Source organism: Motacilla alba, chromosome 1A, assembly GCF_015832195.1.
Source record: "Motacilla alba alba isolate MOTALB_02 chromosome 1A, Motacilla_alba_V1.0_pri, whole genome shotgun sequence".
Classification (NCBI taxonomy): domain Eukaryota; kingdom Metazoa; phylum Chordata; class Aves; order Passeriformes; family Motacillidae; genus Motacilla; species Motacilla alba.
In genome coordinates, this window is record NC_052031.1 from 71,632,760 (window position 1) to 71,657,861 (window position 25,102).

General features: G+C 46.5%; 1 protein-coding gene across 13 annotated transcripts in view; it reads left to right on the top strand.

Annotated features, from left to right (window-relative positions):
• Positions 1 to 25,102, top strand: part of SOX5 (SRY-box transcription factor 5) — a 281,758-nt gene that overhangs the window by 105,568 nt on the left and 151,088 nt on the right. For 11 of the 13 annotated variants that reach the window (XM_038155101.1, XM_038155099.1, XM_038155102.1 and 8 more), the window contains one exon: positions 20,553 to 20,639. The exons of 1 other annotated variant lie outside the window; for it this stretch is intronic. In XM_038155101.1, the coding sequence (XP_038011029.1) occupies positions 20,553 to 20,639 (87 nt within the window). Of the gene's footprint in view, positions 1 to 18,361; positions 18,670 to 20,552; positions 20,640 to 25,102 lie in introns of those variants that run through there. One more of the 13 variants, XM_038155110.1, reaches the window with a different exon arrangement.

Here is a 25,102-nt window from a genome sequence, read left to right on the forward strand (position 1 = left end):
CAAAACCTGTGTGAAGGGTTTTTAAAAGTAAACCAGAATATCCTCTGTCAGTCTTAGCCCAGTGAATGACTCTGTCTTGACTGAGTGGGAGCAGTGTACAGTTCACATGAGCAGTGTATTTTGTGTTACTGGTAAAAAATGCTCTATTATTGCAGTCAAGCTTCACTTACTGATGATGAGTTGATAATGCCTTTGGCTTAGATGACTTTCAAATATTTGTGCACTTTCTGGACTGATAATCAGTAAATAAACAATTAGGTTCTACAAAAGTAGTCCTTTTAAGAACATTTGTTCTGTGTCCATGACTTTCATGGTCAGACACCAAAAAGATGAAGTCTCAAACCCCAGGAAATTGAGGGAGAATGGAAGATATCCACAGGTTCTTTAGTTGTCAAGATCAAATTCTTTTTTCCAAACTGCCCTACTCCTAACTGCAAAAAGCCATAAAGTTAAGTGAAAATCAGTGTTTATTTATTCCAGAAACTGGAATAAATAACCATTGCTTTGTTAAATGAATATAGCTTTGCTGTGTTTCCACTGGAGATCTCCTGTTGAACTGATCATCTCAGAAGCTGCACCTTACTCAAAAGTTGTACTTTCCTGCCAGTGATACCTGCAAACAGCAGTCAGTTGTATTGCATAAAATCAAAATGTAAAATTTTGTCTTTTGATTTCTTGCCCTATTTTTTTATCAATAGGGCAGTAGGAAATAAAAATTTAATAAGTGACATGAATCCCTTTACCTCAAAAAGTGAACCTGTAGAAGATTTGAATTGTTTAAAATTTTCTTTTCTTACTGTTTTGAGAAAATTCTGTGCAGAGATGATCAGTTTGATCGGAGAAGATAATATTTTGCAAAAGAGGAAAACAGCAAACAAATTTAAGCCAGATCTCTATCAGTAACTCACAGGAAGATGTTGAAAATTTTGGCTCTATTTTTTTTTTCAGTCTTTTCCAGCCTCCTACGCGTCTGGGCTGTAGGTGGGGTCGAGTTGGGAAGTGTTAAAAATTAGAGGAGAACAGTTAGTGGTATGTTTAAAGTTTATCTAAAAGTAAGAAGAGCCACTTAGACTTTCTTAGCAAGTGAACTTCGCTGATAATTTAAGAGACCCAGGTGATTCGGGAGCAGCGCCTGCAGGTTGAAGCGATTCCCTGAACTTTGGGAGATGGAAAGGTTATTCCCGTCACTGGCGGCACAGAGCACTCACCATGACTGGCAACTTGAGGGAGCATGCAGTTTTTACTCTATTGACTCCTGGCTACCGTTTTGTTGGTGCTCTGCTCTGTATTCTCGACAGCAAATTGATTTAACTTGCAGCAGGAAGGAGTGTGCGAGTGTGAGCGAGCGCAGCCCGCAGGAGAGGGGCACAGAAAGAAACGTGTGAATGTGAAATGTAGCGGGGAGCAAGGCGAGGATACTGAATGGCAACATTTAGGCATTGACTGTGACATTGTATTAACCTTTTTAATGGATGTATGTAATAAAGTGACATGTAAATGGAGCACAAGGGGAGATATGACACTATATCTGGAAAAGGATAAAACAGTCCGTGAATACTGGGCCATTATAGCAGTTTGCAAACCTTGGATAAACTCAGTCAGCGGTTGTATAATTGGTTATTCAATCCCAAGCCTTGTTCACAGCTCAAAGCCAGGAACAGAGGGACCTGTTGCCAATTTGAGTGAATGCAGAGCCTGTGCTCGGCCGGAGCCCCGCGCTGGAGCCAGCCCTTTTCCTGTGGGCTGCCTTCCACCGCGTCTGGGACTGGCGCAGCCACAGTGGCCCTTTTGTTGTCAGGGGCTGGCTGCTGCTCCCCTCCTTTGCAAAACGTCTCACAGCTACACAAATATAAGAAAATAGGGAAAAGGGACTTACTGTAGCTTTTCTCTCACCGAGTTAAATGTAGGGGCTTTGAAAAGGAGGCAGAGTCCGAGCAGTGAGGAAAACTGAAGCGCTCTATGGCCGGGTGAGGAAAGCACCATCGTCTTCCAGGCTATGGTAGGAGCTGTGGGCGAGCTTGTTCCTCCCAAATCATGCCCCAGGCCCTGCTGAGCAGCCTGGGAAGCTCTCTTTGGACAAGGGACCCCTGCCTGCCCGCTGCAGTGGCCTCTTGCACGAGCTGGGCAGCTCCTGCGTGGACCCGCTCCGTAAAAAGTTCCCAAACGTGGATGTTGTTGTTGTGGGTTTGTTTGGGAACCACTGGTGTGGAGGTTGTCTCTCTCCAAATATGGAGGCAGCATCATATCAGCCAGCTGGAGATGAACAGGGAGAGTGTTGTGAGTACCCTGGTTCCCTCCACCCTCATCCCTACACACACAGCTTTCCAGTAAAAGCAAGGAGATATTTATGGAATGTCCTGACTCAGAGGCCAGCTGTTTCTCTTCTAGTAAAATGGTAGTTAGGAATAAATCAGAGGAAGGTTTGATTTTGGTTGATGAAATAATGAATATTCAGTAATATATATAGAAGATGAGCCTCTATGAGCTAATGGTCCCTTCTGGTTTGCAGCTTTTTGTGAATGAAGCAGCAGTGCTGTGAATCTACAGTTTTCTCTTCTCCCTCCTTTTTTTTTTTTCCCCACTTTTCTCTAGATTTCAGTAGTGGAATCTTGCTCCTGTAGGAGCCCTTCAGTTTCTCAGTGTACCTGGGTTACACAGTAGCATTTTGTGGTGTCGTCATTCCCTGTACAAGGAAGGGAATTATTGACACAGTAGATTATGCTTGGGCTTTTTAAGTTACAAAATTGAGGTAATGGTTAAAAATTATATGCCTCTAGATCACAAAGAGATGGGCTTGGGGGCTAATCTCTTTACCATCCTGATTTACTCTAGTTCAGAGAAAATAATACAGAGTGCCCAGTTTAATGAAAGGCTGCAATTCAATCAAGAGGTTCTGCTGAGGTCATATCATTTAAATAGTTACAGCACCTCTTGACTGAGTTACAGCCTTGATAATTCAGTACTTTGTTGTTATTTATGAGGGTAACTTTTCAAAGCAATCTGCATATCTCCCGCTAAAACCTGCTTTGAAAATTTTATACCATGATGTCATTGAAAAAGAATTTTTTTTTCTCTTGGTAAGAAAAGGGGAAAAAAAAAAAAAACCATGACAAAAACCCACACCAGCAAAATGAGAGGGGAAAGGAATGCATTGTTTTAGAATAGAAAATTAATCACTTGGAAATGGACTGGTTATTGTGAAGCAAATGCAGAAAGAGTATTGAACTTGCGATACATGAGAAAAACTACAGAAACTCCTGCCAAGGCCTTTAATGGAAAATACACCACACGTTTCTTTATAAACACAGCTCCGGGAGCAGAGCGCTACAGCAGTGGCCAGAAAAGGCCATTGTGGAAATACATTTTTTGTTGATAATCATAGTTAATGTCGCTCAGCCCTGGCTGAAGCGTTGTGCAGAGTGGCAGGAGCACGTGGTGGCAGGGGCTGCTGAGCAGTCTGGCTGTGGGGGGTGTTCAGACAGAGGGATGCAGCAGTGCTGGCGAGCCCAGAGTGGTTTAGTCCTCAGGAGAACTGCTCTGAAGTGATGGGAAGCCTCTCCCCACTGACAGTGAGAAATCCACTCACCCAGCCCCTCATCTTCTCGACTCCTCCAAATACTGTCTGTGTTCTGCATCCCAGCGTCACCCTGGCTGCAGGGGTGAGGCTCTGATGTCTCCCTGAGGTCACTGTTCCCAGTTTAGGGGGGTGTGGGTGTCTGCCTGGGGATCCCACACTCTCCTGCAGAAGGGTGAGTGCTTCAGATGCATCATTAATGGAGCCAAGAGACTGGTGGGGTTAAAGGAATTTGTAGTAGCCCCACAGAGAGCTACCCAAAAGTAATTTAAATAGGATGGAGGAAACTTCTCGTGCCTTGATTTTTTTTTTTCCTGAGTTAGAAATGTTCAAAGCTGCTTTTATATGTTTTAAACTCTCACAAAAAAAGTATCTGTAATAAGTGTAGAAACAAGTGTTTCAATAAAGTCAGATCAGGGCTTTGCAGGAGCTCTTTTTGAGAGCTCTTTTGTGCAGAGCTCTCAAGAAATGTGTACCCGTGGTGATCTGTTTTTTTTTTTCCTCTGGCAAAAGGAAAGGGAAAAAGAATAAAAAGTACAACACCCTGCCTACCAAGTAAACCATCAGTCACAGCTGAGCTGCACATCTCTAACCCTGAATTCTTGGAAGGCAAATTAATTTTTCTCTGCTAATTGTTTTAGAATGGAATTTCATTCAAAAGACTCATAGAGAATTGTGGAATTTCTGTAGCCAAATTTAGAGCCAACTGATAGATTTCATCTAGCTGTAGTAGGAATTTGAGCACTAGAGACTGAGTTTCATAAAGATCTGGAAAAAGTTTGGTTTGGGGATTGTTGCATTTCATTTCTACATTTCACTTTTCTGCCTGAGTTAGAATGAGCTTGAGATTATTTTTTTTTTCTTAATTAAGAATCTGTTACTTGCATTAAGAAATTATGGGCGACTGAGAAATGTGTATTTCTACCTTTTTTCCTATGGAAAAAACCCAGTTGTTTTATATTCTCCTTAATCCTTGAACCATATAATGCACAATATCCCGGCTCTTCTGTTATTTATACAGCCAAAGATGATGGTGTCACTTTTAACTCTGCCATCCCTGCAAGGAAAGGTGTGACAGGTTCTGGAAAAGTGTGATAGGTTCTGAGGTTCTGGAAGGGTGTGACAGGTTCTGGAAAGGTGTGACATATTCAGTATTATAGAGCGTGACCTTTTTTAATTGGGCTGTCCTTTCTGTATTCTTGATTCAGCTTGTGTTAAGGTAGCTGGGAAAATGCTGTCTTTGATGTCCCAGGGCCCTCCAGCTCCATCATGTGCTTTAGCAGGGCTTGGGGAACGGGCAGTCCCCAGGGATAGGTGGAGCTCAGCAGAGGCTGGGAGGCTGGCCAGCATTCTGCAGTGTCCCGTGCAGCACTGCCATGCCTCTGGCAAGGGGGCTGTGTCACTTGGTGCTGCAGTGCTCACAGAGCCCCAGGAGGAGCTCAGTGCTTAGAACAGGGGAGGGAAGGTGAGCCAGCCCTGAAGAATTCCTTCGCTCTGCTCTGCCCTGTAGCCAAGTGTTTTACATGGCATCTGACCACGTTTGTGAGACTGTCTGCCCACAGAGGACACGGAAAAATGCTGCTGGAGAGACAAGGGGCACATGGGAGGGCATGAGTGTCGGGGTGCTGCCAATTGCAAAGTCTGGAGGCTCTGCTGGAAGCTGCAGTCCTCAGCGTGGCTATGTGATACAGAAATTTACTCCACTGGCTTTCAAGGTGGAATAGACTACTTCCATTTATGCCTCAGCATCCCCCCAGGATTAAGTCATTTGTTTCTCTGGCATTCTCTTAAAGCCTGGCCACAAAAGAGAACTTTCTGAACAATGGGCCTGTTACCCTATTCAGCCTTTTCTGATCTATTAAATTCCCTGTTACTCCATTCTGCAATTACTGCACACCTCACCTTCCCAGGCACCCTGTTCTCATGCAATCTGGGAATTTACCCTTGGCCTTTGCCTTACTCCACAGGAGCCACACATCCCTCTGCTTCACTCCAGCACTTCTGGTCCTGACTCTGGGTCCTTTTCTGGCATACTGACATGCTGACATGTGTCTGGTGTGGCTCTGCTTCATATCTGCATGCCAGAAGAACATTTAGATACATTTATTCAAAGACCTCTCTATCTTACTCAGAGGTGGGTTTAAGAGAAGATATTTCAGTCTCAGCCCTAGGTTTATCTCAGCATTGAAAAAGAAAAGCTGAATTGCATGTGGTTCTTTTTCCAAGCATCTCTTGCTAGATGTGAAATAAATCTCTGTGTAAACTGCATATTGTTGAGCATTGTGGCTGAAAAAAAGGTAGGTACCCTACTGAGATATCAGTGTTAGCCACAGAATTAAATCACAAAAGATGTGGTTCCATACAACAGTTTGATAATGGTATTACTGTTCAGAGTCCATCAGCATGAGCTGTTTCACTGTTAAGACTGAGGTGCAGCTGATTCTGGACTTGGATTGGTTTTTTTCACAGCTGCACCAACAGTTACCTGACTGAAGTGATTGCCATGCAAACACGAAGATTTAGCTGAGTTTCTTAGGCACTAGGAGGTGGTTTGAGTCAGTGTTCAGAGTTACCCCACAAAGAGCTGGAGCCAGAAATCCCAGCAGCAGAGCTGCACACATCCCTGCACAGCTAGATCTGCTCTCTGGGTCCTTTCATGGATTTTTTTTTTTTTTGTGCAGTATGCTCTGTGTTTACAGGTTTGACCTTTATTTGAAGGAGTTGCCACTCCCAAAAAGCACCCACTTTTACTGTCAGGTCCTGCAAGGTTGCATTCCTGAGCGGCAGGAACAGCTCCTGGTGGAGGTTTGTCTAGCCAGCTAGACATTATTCTGTGTGTCCCAGCCCTTGAGTCAGCTGCAGCCCAGCCAGTGCTTGAGATCACCATCATGCAGGAGGTCTGGGTTTGCCTGTTTTGTCAGGAGGTGGATGTCCCCCTGAGCATCTTGAATTTGAGGCCAGGCTCTTAGGAGAGACACCTTGTTTTAACAGAGCTGTTTCAGAAGATGCCCTTTTTCTTTTGTGGCACGAAAGGTGGAAATGCTGAAGATGAGAGCACAAATGCAGAGATCACAGGTACCAGCTTTGTCTGACAGAGCAAAGTGCAGCTCCTGCCCATTCACAGCAGAGCCCAGATGTCTTTACCACCACACACAGGTGAGGAATGAGTATGATCCTGAGCTCCAGATGTTGCAGGTCTGTTGTATGGTCTCTTCTAAGTGGTTCTTTCTGCATCTAAACCTGTTCATCCTGCTTCAGTTTGGTTTAGCTTCCCCTTCACTGATGTTAGGGCTGCACAGGTGGATGCTTTGGAGCTGCAGGAAGGAGATGATTCCTAATTTAAGGTCTAGGGACCAGGCACTAGAGCAGGCCCTCTCAGATGGGCAGCTGAGGACTCTGAGGATGAGTACACCTAGTCCTGTCTTGTTTTCAAGGAAACAGGTCCCACAGTGACGGGGACAGGCTTGCTGGATGGAGAGGGAGAAGGCTGATTCTAGCTGGCCATTGATGAGCCTGGCAGTGCAGGAATGAGAGAATTGCTTCTTGTTTCAGACTTCATCAGAGGAAACGCTGGCATTCTCTGTCTGCCTGGGGTCTGTGTTCTCTTTATCGGGGGAGTGTAGTGCCTCTTGATTGTCCTCGTGGTGTAAAGAGCTGCCCAGTGAATGCCCCCAGCTCTGGGGAAGGTGTTCTGTTCCTCCCCTGCGCTCACCTTCCTGGTCCTTGGTGATTCCTGAAGCCATCCTAAATGCAGATGAGCCTTCTTGTGGCTCTGGACAATCCACAGAGGAAGTTTCATCATCCTGAGGTGTATGAAGGAAGCCCTGAGTTTTCTGAAGTATTCTGAAGAAGTTCAGCTGCAGGGTATGAGTGAGGCTCCTCTATGATAAAAAGATGTTTTTTCTCTTTGTCATGCTGGCAGTGATGTGAAGGCACAGTTGATGCTTCAGTCTGAATCTGTTTGCTGGCTGGGGAGTGGCTCCATGTTGGGGACAGTTTTCAGTGGCCAGGGAGTGGCTGCAGTTGCCCTGGCTCTCCTCCCCTTCAGTGCACTGTGTAATAAAGTACATTTTGGATCTGGCCCCTTTCTTAGTCTGGCTCTTTCCTTGTTCTCAGCATTGTTTCTTGGTCTCCCTTCTCTTTTTTCCTCTTTGACTTTCCTGCCCTTACTCTCTGACTTTCCTTTCCCCTTGTCTAGAACTATTACGTTAAAGAGCTGTGCATGATAGACTTTCTCTGATTTCTCTCTGGGTATTTGGGGATTACCTGTCACAGCTGCTACATGGCTGAACCGCCCGTGTATCTGGGTGTTATTCCCTACCTCAGAAAGAAAAATGCCTGATCAAAAGGAAGCCCAGTGTATTTCCTCACCCTGTTTATGCTGAAGATAACAGAGTCCAAAAAACCCGTGAATGGAGACAAGTGAGAACAAACAGAACAAGTTGTCAAGGCAGATGGAACGCTGCACTTCAGTGGAGAAACCTGTGTGCCAGTCCTGGGAGATTATTTTAGGCAAGTCCAAGGATGGGATTAGCCTTAATAATTTCTACCTACTTTGACATAATGATTTCATGCAAATACCATTTGCACCCCCGCTGGCAGTGTGATTTACTCTGAAACTACCTGCACCTCAGGAACTTTGATTTACAGTGTACCTTTATTAATAATAGTAATAATATTGTTGTCCCTGTCTTTGGCACCTGGCAAAGGATGGTTGAGGTTTTGTGCTCACATATGTTGTGCAAGAGGCACTCGGGGTGTGTAGTTGTTTAGCATCAGGCGCATGTGCTTTAATTCTCACGTCCGGGGTAAAACAGTCTGTCATGCTTTGAAGAAGAATAGAAGTCTGGGCCTAATGTGTGGGGTTTTTGTTGTTTCAGGGGGATATGCTTTCCAGCTTTCTGTTTTCCACTTTTAAAATTCCTTCAATGGCTTTATTAACATCCCAAATGAGTGTTTTCTGGTTCTTTCAATGCTATATTAGGTTCAAATTATAATAGTACACATTTCTCTGGGAAGCACATCCACAGCCTGGTATCTGTAGCCCTTTCACTACCCAATTGTGTCAATTTGTGATTGAAATAAATAGGTCCAGATGATCAAAAGATGTACATTACCTCATTTTGATAGTACACGATTACCTCAATTTGATAGATAACACATGACTCCAAACCAGCCAGTTCCACAATGTGTCAATACTTTGATGGGTTTTAGCTTTACATTTTCAACTTTCAAGTGTATTTGTGCTTCTGGGTCACTTGCTGGTTTACTGATTTCGTTTGGACGTGGAATTTCCTGATGTTTCCTTCATATTTACCTGGTTTGCCAGGACAGTGGCAAGACAGGGCTTGCATTTGATAGGGTTTGTCTGTTGCATACCATTTATTAATTGAGTAACCTCATCTAGTAAATATATGTGGATCAGAAATATATTAGGATCAGAAAACATTTTGGCACAGTTTTTTCTCCTGGCAGTAACGCTTCTGAGTGCATTGTTTAAATGGGTGCAGTCATTTTCATTTAAGGGAAAATTAACTTTTCTTCCACCTGCCATTGTTCTCTGAAGAGGATTATGGTGCAGTCAGCAAAACGCTAAGGAGGGAAAAGAAAAATGATATCAACTTGAAGAGAGGGGATGTCATTTATCTGCTGATCTTGTGACTATCCTGGAAACAGCCCCAAATTCAGGGTGAGAGCCCCTCTCTGTTCCGTCAGACCCGCAGCTCCCCGTGCTCTGGTTGTCACTCCTGGCAGAGTAAGAAATGGCCGTATCTGGGTGCAGCCCTCCCACCTCTGCTCGCTGGCATCATAAATTATCCAGCTCCAAATGGCCAGCGTTCATTAGCTGTGCACTTTGCAGGCAGAGCCAGCTCGGGAGCGCGGCGCTCGCCCATTTCTATTAAAAGTTAAAAAGCTCCTTGCTGTCACGGAAAGGGGAGCTTGGAGGAGGGACAATGGAGGACAGTGCCACAGAGCTAATAAATAAAAATAATAACTATTACCATTGGTTGAGTGACCCTGGGAGAAGAGCACTACTGAGCCATTTGTTGTTCCCTTTCACTTGTCAACAGCAGTGCCTTAAAAGCCTTCGCCATTGTTCAGGGCCTAATAGCACCTGTTGGGAAGATAGGAAGACAGCTGTCAAAAAAAAAAAAAAAAAAAGGGAAAAAACAGGGTAGGGGAGGAGGGTGGGAGCTGATGATTCTGCCAGTAAGCAGCACAGCTGCAGCAGGACATTTCCTGGCTCCCATGGGGAAGCAGCTCACCCTGCTGCTCTCTGGGGCGGGAGCAGGGTGGCTCTGTCCCCCAAGGAGAGCTGTCCCACAGTAACCCCAAAGCCCTCAGTGGTGCGAGCTGCAGCTTGCTGACGAGGGTGCTTGTTTTGCTGGCTTTTTCCCCTTTCTGTCTCGTCCTTGCTCCGGCACTGCCACGTCAGACTGTGTGGGGCAGAGGGGTGAGGAGCTCCCCTGGCAGCCCAGAGGCCAGAGCTGCCTGCTTGCTGCTGCTGGCAAGGGACAGCAGTGCCCGGGGCTGCAAGATGGGCTATTTAGAAAATTGTCTCCTCAGCTTCATCACACCTAATCCTCACCTTTTTCATTTTGGGGGAAATTACCAGCACTTCAGGACTCAATTTTTTTTTCCCATTTTTAAGTAAGTTGCTCTGAGATTTTCGGGTAAGAACGCTGTGGTAACTGTATGTGAAGGGTTACTTTGCTGCTGTTGAATTTAGGATTTCAGAAGTGGAGTGGTTGAGCTTTGCAAGGATTTCCCTGGCATTCCAGCCAAACACTGTAGCTCTCAGTTTATGTTTTATGGTTATTCAGATTACATACTTTTGGGGGCTCCTGGGTGCTTTGTTTTAGGGTTTGTTCAAGAATGCATTTAATTACTTTAAAAGTGACAGATCAGCATAAAGATCTTGTTGGTCAAAGGGTAAACCGTGGAATCTCCCTAGAACATCCTTAATGGTGTGTCAATACCTATAAAAAGTTAGTGTATAGTCATCTCATTGAATGCCTTTTTAAATCCCTCTCTCTTATCAAGGATGTGCTGAAGATGTGAAAAATTAGCAGCCCAAAGCCGTGGCCCTCTGTTAATATTAACAAGATCTTATGGCCCTTTAATTAGAGACTGGCTCAGCTGGTAGCACTAGTACAAAAATGTATTTCAGGGCAATATGTATTCTGGTGGAGTATCTCTGTCCAACTGAGACAGAAAAACAAAACTGAAGTGAAATTTAATGTTGTTTAATTATAGACATCTTTGTTTTTATGCTGTTACTCTTGAAATAGTCTCTGGAAATATTAAAATATCTTTGTGGTTGCAGGATTTCAGTGGAGCTCAGAATACTACCCCCTTCTGTCATCTGACACACTTTTATTGCTGGGTGGACCACTCCTGAGAAAATCAATTCCTTCTTTCATTTAGAGATGCCAGGAATTAAAGGGGCATTAGAAAGCTGAAGAACACAGAATAAGACAGAATTCTTCTTTTTTCATGTGTAGGAGAGGGTTTTTTTAATTTCACTGTTACCCTTCTTTTCATAAGGATTCCTACTGGTGGAACTTCAATTAAAAAGGAAGGGGTTGCTGCTCAGGTGTTTGAAAGCGAGTTACTCTGTTTCATGTATTTATTTTTTGTTCATCAGGAAAGAACTGGGCACATCTAAACTTTTCACTTTTGTTTTATTTAAAGTTTTATAAGGTTCAAAAACTTACTTCATTCTTGCGTGTTAAATTAATTAGGGGTGAAGAAGATAGTGCTAGCAGGGAGCTGGAATCATCCTGAATATTGTGTGTGCAGAAAATGATGTTCCAGCAAGGCCTGTGCCAGTGAAACTCCTCATTTGGCAGGATGTGTTCTTTGGGCAACTCCATGGCCTGGGTCTCCAAAGGCAGCCAGACCCGAGTTCCTTCCCAGAATGGGATTTGTGCTCCTGAGTGCCTTTGGGGATCCAGAGCACCCAGTCCCAGCAGATTTCAGTGACAGAAGATGTGCTGTGCTTTGTGTGATGTCCTGTGCTGTTCCCAGAGCCCTTCTTGGGGGACACCGCTGCTCCTGATGCCTTGAGAGGCTGAGCTGGAACACAGGCTGGGCAGAGCTAAAGAATAAAGCAGGGATTTATTGAAAGCATCTCCTCCATGGATCCACCTTGGACAGCACAAGAGCCCAGCCAGGGCTGCACCTGATGGGGCAGATGGGGCAGAATGGTCCCAAAATGAACCCAAGATGGACCAGAATGGTCCCAAAATGCACGAGCGCTCCCGGGGTCTCTGCCTTGGCTCAGCTCTGCTCCATTTGCACCTTGCAGTTCATTGTCCCGTTCCAGCTTTAGCCCAGGCACTCCCACCCTGCTTGTTTTCCTCTCTCCAGCCCACGCTGTTTGTGCTCCTGGGCTGAGATTTGGATCATTTGTCCTTGGTGCCCAGCTGGAGCAGGAATTGTTTTGTCTCCCTGCTCTGTGCAGAGAGCTCACCATCCCCTGATGTGAAGCTCAGACCCACACTCTAAAGCAGTGCAGAATCTGAAAAATATAAAAGCTAAACCTGAGGCATCACTGCTGCAGAAATGGGAAGGGCAGACTGCATCTGAGCCAGCCACATCCTACTGTGTATTTTCAGGGCAAGTATTTAAATGGAGGGTAACTGAGCAGTGACCAAATCCTGCACTGTTCTGGGGTTGTTTCAGAATCATTTGAGGCTGGCCTGCCCCAGCTCCATATCCATCTGAGGCAGCCAGCAGTGCTCCAGGCTTGGTGTGGAAGGGCAGGTCAATGAGTGTGAGTGGAGCATGCCCTGGCACACGAATGTGATTTCCACGCCCTCGGCAGCGGAAGGGGTGGCAGTGATCACCCAGCAGCTTACAGCCCTGGGCTCTGGGGGGTTACTGGCATTCACTTTGTAGCCTTGGTGGGGTCTGCTGTCTCTCAGGGAGGTAAGGCAATGGAGGATATTCTCTACAAGTTAGCACGTTACACGTAACAGAGATAGAGCTGGAATTCCCTGTGCTGAGGTGAGCAGGAGTGCAGGCTTCTCAGCTGGCTCCCCAATGTGCTCATGGAAGAGGTGGTTTTCTCAGCTATTTGGGTCTCAGAAAGCCCCTAGGGCTTTTTGGGCATCTCAGTGTCAGTCCAGAGGAGTGTTGGACAGAGAGAGTTTGAGAAAAGCCTGAATTTTTCGCACCTGGAAGCAGGCTCTGTGCTGAGGCTGAACACCAGCAGAGGATGGAAGCTGAGAAAATCTTGGCTGTGGCCTGTGTAAGTCCCAAATGAACATGGGCACTTCTGCTGGGAGGCTGAAGGGCTGCTGTGCTGCCCTGGCATTGCACATCTCCTGTGTGACACTGCTGCTGCAGTGGGTGACTGCTCAGTGAGACAGCACAGCCTGAAAAGCACACAGGCAATGGAGCAACGGCCAGGGCACTCAGCTGATGGGGAGTACCCAAATTTCAGACAACAGCCTGGCTATTCCTGAGGGTGCCATTGATTGAGATGCTGCTTTGGGTCTCAAATCTAGCTTAAGAAGTCCCTTTGCTCTTCCCTGTCCTGCCTAGCTGCCTTGTGCTGGTCTTTGCCCAATAGATAACTTGGAGGCCCAGAGTGTGTGGAGATTGGGGTGGCTGTGCCCAGCTCATCCCTAACGGGCTCCAGCTGGGCAGCACAGGTGAGCAGCACTGAGGGGAACGAGCCATGGAGTGCCCAGGGCCCTGAGCAGAGGGCACACAGGTGCAGGGCATTGACAGCAGGGGAGAAAAGGCTGGGCTGCTGGACAAGAAGGGCAGATGCTGCAGCCTTCTGGAGTGGAGTGGTGTTACTGTGTGTGGAGAGGTGCCTGAAGCCTTCTGGAGAGGTTTGGTGTTACTGGGTTTGGGTTGGAGCCTTGCTGAAGAGGTTTGGTGTTACTATGTGTGGGGTGAAGCCTTCTGGAGAGGTTTGGGGTTGCTGTGTTCAGGTTGAAGCCTTCTGAAATTGTGTGGGGGCACTCTGTGCATAGTGGCCATCTCAGCTGCACAATGTGCTGTGACAATAATTATTTTAACAACTGGTATCTGAAGGCTGATCTAACTTTTCCTCCTCATAAACATCCCCACGTTTTTAGGCTGTTTGGAAGCTGCCCATGGACATATGCAGCCCAGCTGTTTGCTGCACAGTGGTTGTGATGGAGTGGTGCAGAAAGAGTCATACTGTGGTGTGCTGGCCAGAGCACCACAGCTCCCTGATATTGTACGTGGGATGTTTGCTTCAGCTCTGTCAGTTTGTGCCCGAAGACCAAAAAACATTTTGTGCGTTAAAAAAAACCCCAAACCCCCAGAACCCAACAGCACACCACTTTCTGGCCAGTCTGAGAAGCCCCAGGTAGCATTGTGCTCAGCACCACATTTTTGCTTCTCACGCCCGAGCAGCCATGTCCCACATTTGAACAATATTTACATTGATAGAGGTGTTTCCTAGTGTCTGCTCCAAAAGTTTAAACTGCTTTTAGACTGGTGAAAAATTGCAGTGCTTCCTGGAAGGCAAGAGAAAAATGTATGTTTTGTGGTCTTTGATTTCCAAATTTAAATACATTCTGTGTTGTGCCTGCTCGTGATTCATAGTGTCTTGCCTAGCTGCAAGTAGTTCCCTAAAAGCATGATTCTGTTGATGGAGAACCATATGTGTATGCAGATGCTGCATGTCTATGTAACCTGCTGATACCAACCATTTCTTCATAATAGTTGCTTTATTTTCCTTGCCATGAAAATCGTTTCTGATTTTGTATAGGTAAGAGCCTGTTAATAAAAACAGAGAAATTTCTTCTGTCTGCATGTTTCTCTGCTCTGATAAAAGCAGAGTGGAAATCTGCCCTCACTCTCAATTCCTGATTTAGAGCAGAGGGGGTTTGCTGTGGTGCCTGAGCAGAGAAAAGGATGCCAGCGGGGCGGCATGTTGGTAGGTGAGGGTTGCAGGAGCACTGGGTGGGACTGTGGCTGACAGGTGGAACGTATTTATGACTCAGCAGAAGAACAAGGTGAGTAATGGGTGCCAGCTCAGTGTTTGCCAGTGCTCTCTTGATACAAAGGAAGGTGCTTGCCAGAAGTGGGAGGTGTATCAGGCAATGCTGATGTTCATTCATGGTAATTTGTGCCAACCAAATACTCCTTCCTCTAGGAATAACTGCTGTTGGCAGGAAATGTTTGGTGGTCTGGCTGGGCATTGAGCAACCCTTGGCTTCTCTCTGTTCTTGCTGCACTTTGTGTCTTCATCCTTGCCAAGGCCATGCATCTTCTGTGGATATTTTCAGTTCAAAGAAAGAACAGTGACAGTTTCTCCCAGGCTGAGCCTGGGAATCTCAGAGGAAAAGAATTAAAACAATTATTATCTCTCTTTCCGTAACCATTGTTTATAGCTCTGGGTCTCTAGAGTGTGCTGTTCATGGCTCTCCAGTAAGGTGAGAGGTTTTCACTTTGATACCAGTCAGGTCCCAGTGAGTGAGACTACAAAGCTCACAACTTCCTGCTAATAAATTATTATTCTACTTCTCCTTCTGATGACTGGAGTCATCCATTCCATCCCTGACTCAACAGTGCCAATCTTTTACTTTTTTCCAAGAGGTATCTCTCTCTCAGCCCAGGGCAAGTTCTGCTCACTGCGGTTACAGAGGAGGGAACCCTTTGGGCATTTCCTTGGGCATCCAGATGCCCTGCACGTGGGGGGCTCACCCTTCTCTTGACTCGTGGTCAGCTTACACCAGCCTCCTGCCCTTCAGTCATTGCTGCCTCTGTAGCAGCAGAGCTTTCTCCCCCATGCCTTCTTCAAACGCGGCTCTTTGGGGCATGCCTGGGGTGGAGAGCTCCTGTTCCTGCCCTGTCACAGCGCGCTGGGATTGTGTGCCTTTCCCTGGAAGCAGGAGGCCAAAGTTTGCTTTCAGTAAATGATCAGCAGGAGCACGGAGGGGTGATAGAGATTTGGCACCAAGCACCATTCTGAGCTGGTGTAAGTGGATTTCTGGGGCTGTGACCCTGGAGCGGGGATTGGAGGGAGCTGCTGGAGAGGCAGGGCCTGGCGGGAATGCTGAGCTGTTGGGCTGGCTTTCGGAAGGCTGCTGAGGCAGGTCCAGGTGCGTGGGCATCTGTGCTGCCACTGAAGTGAGAGCAGGGTTAGGTCCAGTCCCAAAGGGGAGCTACAATGCTCAAAAAAAAAATCAACTTCAGGAAGAAGACTAAATTCAACAGAAGTCCAGCAGTGATAAAAATTGTGCCTCTCTCTTACTATGGCTCTGTAGCCTCGTCCATTTCCTGGAAACAAACCACTCCTTTCCCAGTGCGAGAACTTCAGGGCTGTTAAGCAAGGAAGTCAGTGGAGCTGCATTTAAGTATCAAATGCAGGAGTAGAGGGACAGTGACATGCTTGTTAGCATACCAAAAATCAGATTTAAAAGGCACTGGGGCACTCACCAGTGGGGCAGGGGCACTGAGAGCTGCTGGCACAGGCACTGGGGCACTCACCAGTGGGGCAGGGGCACCCAGGAGCTGCTGCACAGGCACTGGGGCACTCACCAGTGGGGCAGGGGCACTGAGAGCTGCTGGCACAGGCACTGGGGCACTCACCAGTGGGGCAGGGGCACCCAGGAGCTGCTGCACAGGCACTGGGGCACTCACCAGTGGGGCAGGGGCACTGAGAGCTGCTGGCACAGGCACTGGGGCACTCACCAGTGGGGCAGGGGCACCCAGGAGCTGCTGCACAGGCACTGGGGCACTCACCAGTGGGGCAGGGGCACTGAGAGCTGCTGGCACGGGCACTGGGACACTCACCAGTGGGGCAGGAGCACCGGGAGCTGCTGGCACAATTCACCAGTGATGCAGACAAGTGTACAAAGCAGGGGGAAAGGAGGAAAACCAAAGGTGCTGTAAACATCTCTAGAAAGAGCTAATGGCGATGAATGTGTTGAATGGACACAGCAGAAATGATTTTTGTGGAGTGTTTTGTATCTCTGTTGACTCAGTTGGGCGCCTCTTGGCCAGTGTTTAGTTGATGGTTCCTGTTCTTCTTTCCATCTCAGTCCTTCTCTTTGGGGCCCTCCCCGTAACTCTCCTCACGGTGTGTCTGGAGCAAACATGCCAGAGATCAAGGGATTACTGTTCACAAGCAGTCTAGGAACAAGGCTTGCAGGGCAATTCGTCCTGTGCTGTACGTGGGATTGGTTTGCTGTGTGCCACAGGACCCTCCCTGCAGATGGGTACTGGGGAGCACTCTCGGCTCAGGGGGGCTTGGAAGAAGGAAAGGGGCAGTTCTGGGTTCTTCGCAGAGGGTGAATTAGGTGTTGTGAATACTCAGAGCACCATGCGTAGCCTTTTGGAAATACACAGCATTGTGATGCATAGCTGTCCTGATGCACATCCAGAGTCTGTCACGATATAGCTCAGATTTTGCACATAGAAAATGTGATTTTGGGAAATCTGAGAGGAGAGGAACGGCTGGAGTAGGGATCAGGAATGGCAGTTCCTGTGGGCAGGCCACCTTTCCCTGATTCAAGCTGCACATTATACGTGCAAGCATTAAAAGTTTTACTGACTTTCCAGTGAATCCAGAGAATGCCTGCCTTGCAAACAAGAGACAGTGTTTATTTCTTAATTTGAGAGCATCATCTTCCCAATCAAGTCTAAAAAAAGCTGAACAAAGGATGACTTTGTTTCTGTGTAACTCGTGGAATCTCTACTGTCGTAACCTTTTAAACAGCTATTTTTATTTAAGATGTGTAAATTTCAAATCTTTTTTTAATGTCATTTTTAATGACATAATAAATGTTTCTTTCCAAGACATGGTGCATAAGGTATTTCACAAGCAGTTACTGAAATGTGATAGGCTGAGTTTATGAATAGCATATTTTATGTAAGTACAAGATGTTAACATGGTATATAATAGAATTAAACAAGCTGTAATCTAATCTGGGTCTTTGGCTCCGTAAAGTTATAGGGGTGGGGAAGCTATTGTCTTTTGGAATTAAAGTTCTTTTTAAGTATTAGCACAAGGATGATTATTTGCTGATTCTGTGTCAAAATTGAGTTGAAGTGTCTTACGTAAAAATGGCAGTTCAAACCAAGAGAGGTTTGAGACTAAGTTACGACATCAATTTGATGTGATTGCTTGGGGGTTTTTAAAGGAAAAAAAAATCTATATAATATTATTTTGAATAGTTAACATACAGTGTTTCAACAGGGGCAGCACTGATTAGATCACCACAATCTATTTTATGCCATCAGGATTGCTGAGGGGGCTTATAATTGTGTTAAATTTTCATATTACTCATATTCACACATTAATGAACAGATGCATTGTTACTATTGGGATTTTGCCATTTGGCCTTTCACATCTCTAATCGCGGTTTCCTGCTGCGATCTTTACCGTTCTCGCAGAAATTCAGTCATTGATACACGGCCGTCCGCCGCGTTCACTGCTGCCCCCGTATTCGAGCGGCTCTGCCGGCCTTGCTGGGCTGGAGCGGGAGCCCTGCGGCGGGCACAGCTCCGGCTGCCCCGGGCACAGCTCCGGGCACAGCTCCGGCTGCCCCGGGCACAGGCACCGCCACCGGCCCGGGCGGCTGCGGGGCGGCGGGCACGGCAGCGGGGCAGGCGGCGATCGGGCCGGCAGGGATGCTGGCAAACTGGGGATCGGGCAGGGAGGGATGATGGCAAACTGGGGATCGGGCCGGCAGGGATTCGGGCAAGGAGGGATGCTGGCAAATAAGGATTCGGGCAAGGAGGGATGCCGGCAAACAGGGGGTCGGGCGAGAAAGGATTCGGGCAGGCAGGGGTCCAAGCAAATAGGGGTTCGGGCAGGCAGGGATGCCGGCAGGCAGCGGCCAGCGCAGCGGGGCTCTGGCAGCCCGGCTCCTGAGCGGCTCCTGCAGCTTTAAGGCAGCAAGTTAGGCAGAGGACTTGTGCCTGTTCTCGAGCGTACCGCGGCGAGTGTTTTGTCCTGCCGCGGGGGAAAAGCTGTGTCGTGGACTTTGCTGACAATGGAGTTGAAAGTAAGGCGGGCTGCTTTTGGTGCCTGGAGGCTCTGGAGCCCATTGTCAGCTCACAATGGATCCCTGTTGCCGCATTCCTCCTTTGCAAAGGTTTGTTGGCTTTTAAAGAGTGACGGCTCTGCGCCGCGAGTGCCGCATTTGCTCCGGCCTGTTTCCACGCCGCTCCGCAGCTTCCCGAAAAGCACGGAGGGATAGCGATTAAAAAAACATATCAAAAAAAAAGAAACGAGGAAAAGGGGCGGCGTTTGTCTGACCTATTCTCGCTGTGGGGAATGGTTTCTTCGAGGGGACGGACGCAGTTCAGCAGCGGCCGGAGCGCGGCTCGGCCCCGGCTCGGAGCCGCCGGCATCCCGCGGTTCGGGGGCTGGAGCCGCGCTCGGGGGTCCCGATCTCCAGCCGCGGAGGAGCCCCGCTGGGGCACCCGGGGCTCGGCCCGGGCAGCTCGGGGCGCTGCCAGGTGCGCGAACCCGGAGCGCAGCCGAGCGCCTCCCGCGCCGTCCGGAGGCTGTCGCTGCTCTCCCGGCTGTGTGTCCGTCCGTCCCTCTGCCCGCGAGTGCCCAGGCTGACGGGGGATGCGGAGAGCATCCCTGCGCGGTGCTCCCCGGGCACCAGCGCTGGTCCCGGGCAGGTCGCGGGCTCCGCGGGGAGCGCCGCCGGCAGAGCCGCCCCGGGAGCGCAGCGCCTCCGAGCCGGGGCGAGGAGCTGCAATTAGCCAAACGAGATAATGAAGGTTGCTCGTAATGGTTTTTACTGTGGGGAAAGTTAACCAGTTGCTAATAATTGCGCGGTCTCTAGGCCAGACGGTCCCTTTGATAAGTTAACGTGTACTCCCTTTATGCTCCTGGTAGGGGGTAAACAAATGCCTGAGCAAATACAAATACACATAAACACCAATGTGGAGAATTGCAGTATATGTCTTAGATCCAGATAATAAGTGTGGGTATTGTTATTTAGATGGCACATACTGGGACACTTATCTTTTAGTACACTCCATTTTCTGACTGAATGCAGTGCTAATCGTGGGATTGAAAGCTATTGTAATTGTGTACCCATCTAAATGCTGACAAGAATATACAATTACATTGTTTGGAATTGAGTTTAATGTTCTCTGAATTTTATTAGCATTTATATTTACTTATGCATTAAAATTCTACACAAAAAGAGGTCAGAACACAAGAGTTGCAGACATAAATATCAGACCCATCCACACCCTCGCTGCATTTTCCCTGAAAATACTGAACAAATATATTTTATTTTATTTTTAAAGGAAGTGATAGAATCTGAAATGAGCAAATAATGGGTTTCCATTCTAAGCAATGCCTTTTCTCCCTCTGGATTTTGCAGTCTTTTAAAGCTTTTTTCCATACCCAACTTTTTATTATTATTTATAATGCGCGTGTTACCGGAAAATCTTTCCACAGTGTGCTTACCACCACACGATGTTTAAACACACATTATAAAGTGGATGTAATTGTAAAGACTCAGAGGGATATAATTACATGTAGCAGATTTAGGAGCTAATTCTTTGCTTCTCTCTCTCTCTCTTTCTCTCTCTCTCTCTTTACTCCGCATTTTATCAACATAATTATTTTTTGACTGCAGACTAACACCCAGAAACTGACAGGCATCCATTATAGGCAGCAACTTGTTCACCAAATTGAAAAACAATGAACTGCAGGTTTATGTGTGCCCATTGTAGTACAGAATTACCGGAGCTTTGTTCCACTAGAGGAAAAAGCTAATGGTTTTGAAACAGCAGGTGACAAAACACATTCAGTTTTTTTATTTTTTGTTCCCTTTTTTTTTTTTTCCCCCTCTCTTCCCTCCCCTCTTATCAGTTTGTTGATGAAGTCATTACGAACTGGGGCCCAGAATAGGGTTGGCCTTATTTTTAGCAGATAGACTTTTAATGAGTTCTATTGTGGAGACAGTCATGTTGATTTGCTTACTTTTTTTTCCCCCCCTTCACTCAGAAACTCCCAGTATTGAAAAGCTACTATCAAAGGACTGGAAAGACAAGCTTCTTGCCATGGGATCAGGGAACTTTGGAGAAATAAAAGGTAATGCTGTTTCTCTGCTAAAGGAAATTAAGAATGAATATACAGATACCGCTGGCTTTATGGAACTTTGTCTGCTCCTCTTCCCCTCCCCTTCCAACATGGTAATTTGGGGTTTAAATGAAATGTGTGCACTCCCATCTGTGATAATATAAATCAATGAAATGGTGTATTGCCCTCAGTGAATGAATTTACATTAAGCTTTTGTTGCATCTATCCTTCTCTGTTATAAACGAGCACATCCTATTGCTGGATAGGGGAAAAGAACTCAGTGTCAGACATGTGTGGTGTCAGAGTACAGCAGACCTCAGCTTCTGAAATCTGAGGGTGATCTGATTTCCTTGTTTATTTTTGGACAGATTTCAATGATGTAGATTTTTTTTTCTTTTTTTTTTTTGCATGTAGGGAAGAATAAAAAGAGCAAAGTTTGTGTAATGATACCTCTAGGTACTGAAATGAGCCAGTGCAGATTTTAAAAGACAGCGTGCAACATCTGTGCACTAGAGCATGTTCTTTTAAAGCCCTACTCCAGAAGGAAAATGACAAAATTTGACCACTCTCCAGCAGCAGTAGTTTCTGCTTTGCCAAGATATTTCCCCGTTTTATATATCTGAGGTCATTTTAGGGAACCTGTGGTTGTTTGTTTTCATGTAATTTAATATTTTTATAATTCCTCTGCAGTGCTTATGATGAGGAACTCGCTCAAAACACACATGTCAAAAGTTGTAAGTTTTCAGAGCAGCCATTATCACTCTGAAAAGAAGCAGTGACTCTGATTCTTCTCCTGTTTATAGCAGTGTACATCTGGAGCAGCAAAACCCAAGCCAACGTTGTTTTGGAAATGTGAAAGTAGAATGGAATTAAAATTAAGCCCTTCTCCTCCTGCGTTTATAAACAGGGTTTAGTTTCTGTCCGTTACTTTTGGAATATTTACTTGCTAATGTTGTCCCTGACCTAGGGATGCTCACTCAGGCGGGCTCCCAGACCTTGTGCCTGGCAGGTTGAAGGCCCTGTGCACGAGGGGTGTGCAATACTCACTAAGGCACGCGCTGCGAGATGCTCTCACAGCTCTGTGGGCTGGTGCAGATGCAAAGAAAGTGATGTTTTAATTCCATGGGCCTGCCAGCCTGTCACTGGTAAGCCACCAGCATTAGCCTGTGCTATTCCATTGGCTTACTCCAGCAGGAAAATATTCCCCTTGTTGTCCCAGGCTTCTTCCTGGGAGGCTGTAATTCAAAGATATATATTCATTGCACATGTAGAATAACTTCATAACAGAGTGTAGTGCTCCAGCCCCCAGCAGGCTGAGATGTGCCTGTGATGATGATGATGATGATGCTGATGGTGATTATTATGGCTCCAGAGGGCCAAACCCTGCCTTCTTCCTTCCTGCTCCACGTGTGTAAAGCAACAGGTCTTAAAGAGGAAGGGCAGCCCCTGGGCTCACCTGGGGGTTCTGGGGTTTAAAAGCACTTTGTTTCAAAGTGGCATCACCCTTTGCCATGAGCTGATGCATCTTTAAGATATTTCAGGGGCAGAGTATGAGGAGACATCTTTGATAGCCACTTTTGGGTGTGCATTTCAGCAGGTCTTGCACAGTGTGTGGAGCCTCTTTAATTCTTGACACACTGGAACCTTTAGGAGGACTCCCAGTGATTCTGCAGTGCCTTTGCACTCTGTAGAGCTGCTCTGAGGAGTGCTGTGCGCTGAGAAGGTGGTCTGTTCCCACTGCCTGTGATCTTTTTCATTTGGAGGGCAATCTTTTTTCTGCCTTCCTCTTTTTCCCTTTCACAGGCTAAACTTGAAAGCAGCAGCAGCCAGCTATATGCTACCACCAGAGAAATTCAACAGTCCTTTCAGTCATGCCTGGGGGAAAGGATGGGGAGCAACAGCACAGCCTCAAAGAAGACTTTTCTTTGCTTTAATTTTTGGTTTTTAGCTTTATATTTTGAACACAAGTCGAGTTATTGTTCTGTAGCTCTGTTCAAAAGGCTCACATCTGAGGCTTTTTAGTGCGACTGTGGTTCTGTGGTTGGGGGCATGGTTATTAGGTGTTTGGATCAAGTTTGGCAGTAAGCTGTGAAAACAGGCACTGGTTTATTTTTCCTACTGACTGCCGTGACAGTTGCAATTATTGTCCATTGTTCCTAGGTGGCTGGAAAGGAGGGAGGATACAATAGAGCATTGCCCTCTGGGGGTAAATGAATTTGACTTACAGATTCTTGGGGGGTCAGGCAGGCTGATTATTTAGTGCCCAGGAATGTGGTTTTCATGGCACCATCAGCCCTGAGCAGCCAACAAACAATGGCTCAGCTGTATTGCAGCTATATTTAGGGAGGCAGCAGGAAAGGTGTGCAAGTTGAGCTGCTCTGTACCCGCACACACGTGTACAAACACACATATATCGTGCTGCAAAATGGTTTTGTCATTCTGTAGTTACAAAGTTTTCCAGTTCCAGTGATTTTTTAATTAACTTCTTTCTCTGTACTTGGCCCGGCAGCTGCGTTTTTTCCTCCCCTCATTTCTCTGTTAGTGATATTTGGAAACCCCCATTTAAGCACTGTCTTGTGTTTAATACACCCTGGACCGTGGACAGCACTAGGAGCTGTGCTGCCCAACTGTCTTGCACGCTGAGTAGTTTTTTCCATTTAACTGTTCAAAATTTCATTGTGTTTTTCATTAGGTCTGGGGGAGTTTTAGTACATCATGTGCAAAAAGCCTCAGCACCAGGCTACATATTGTTAATGCCCAAGTCTGTGTCATTACCACTGAGTTTTATTACCTGGGAGAGATTAAAGAAAGGGAGATGAAGAGGAAGACTTGATTTCCCATTAGCGTGATTTCTTTTAAGCTAGAAAGCAGTGATATTTTATTGAAGACAGGGAAATTGGTGAATGGTTGGCAGTGACCAGGCTCCCGTGTTCTGTACTCAGTTGTTTCTCTTGCTTGCTTTGTCACCTTTGGCTGCTGTTTAAAGCCCCTCTTTTCATCTGCACACCCATAAAACAGAAGAGCCATCGCTGAGTATCTGCAGAGAGGCAGCTGCAGACGTGAAGATCGCACTTAGAAGGGTCTATATCTATCCAGTGACTAATTGGAAGGGAAATGGATTGTTTTATTCCACAGCTGGACCCAAAGGTACTGCAAGGGAATGCTCTGAAAACAGGGCAAAGCCTAGAACCTTTCATGTCCGTAGAAATTGTAACTCAAATATCTGTCTTTGTTCAGAGAGATAGTCTGGGGCTAAATTACAGGTTGAACGCTAGAGATTTCTTAAGAAATTCTGTTTTGATATCCATGGAATTTTTACTCTGCTCAAAACAAGTTGCTACGTAACAAAACCTACAAAACGTGCTGTTTAATAGAAGTATTTTAAAGTGAAGCTGTAGAACTGTGCGTTGACTTGGTTAAAGCCTGTTCAAACTTACTTATATCCATCCTATTCAAAACCAGGCCTCAAAAGGCCTCTGGATTATTCTTGGATAATGCATTTTATTGGATTCAGTGGAGCAGAGAGATCTTCAGGTCTCACACTGATGGTGCACAGGAAGGAAAATCATCCCCTTTCCTGCTGTCAGCGTAACTGCCTTGTGAGCTGTGCATTGCAGGGGGAAAGTAGGTGCTGTACCCAGCGTTACCGGGAAAAGGTATCAAAAACAGATCTATTCCTTAATTATCAGTGATCATTCCTGTATATAAAATTATCTTATTGATTAAATTATAAAATGAAGCTTCTCTTTCACTGGTGCTGGGCCTCAGGTGCATCGTGGGTTGTCCAGCCTTGCTCACACTGGGGTGAGTGAGGCAGCCTTACCCACGATGAGAACTCTTCTTAAAACTTCCTTGTTGTGCACAAAGCCTTGCTGCTAATCTTGTCCATCTCTCTGCTGAAACTTGGCAAGGCACAGTAAGGCATATTTTTTATGTTCCCCACTTAGCTAATTTTGAATAGGTGTGTGGAACAAAAGGTTAAACAGGCTTCTGTTTCCAATCTTTGTGAGCTGGTTTGCTGTGGAAGGCATTGTTAACAGTGATTGTGCCCAGATCTCTCAAGAGAGACGGGGCAGGTCTGAGTCTGATGTATTTTTGTTGTGGTTTGAAAGTCCTTTTGTGTTGTGCAGGTCGGTTTGTAAACAGCTCAGGTGCAGCATCCTCTGCACTCCCTGTGAAAGGGATTGTCCTTGGGCTGAAATCAGCTCTTCACTGTGCCCACTGCAGTCTGGGTGCCTCTGGAGGCTGTGCTGGAGCAAGCACAGATTTGTGGAAGTAATGGGAAGCGAGATCAGCCGAGCAGCCCTGCCGTGCAGCTCGCGATAGCTCGGACGTCGGTTCGCGTGGGAGGCTGGTTCCAGATCCCAGGCAGTGTCAGTGCAGGTGCTGTCAGCCTGGCTTTGATGTGACGTGGAGCTGGGTTTGCTGCAGACTGTGCTTCTGCTCGGGAGATGGGGCACGGGAGAGTAGGCAGA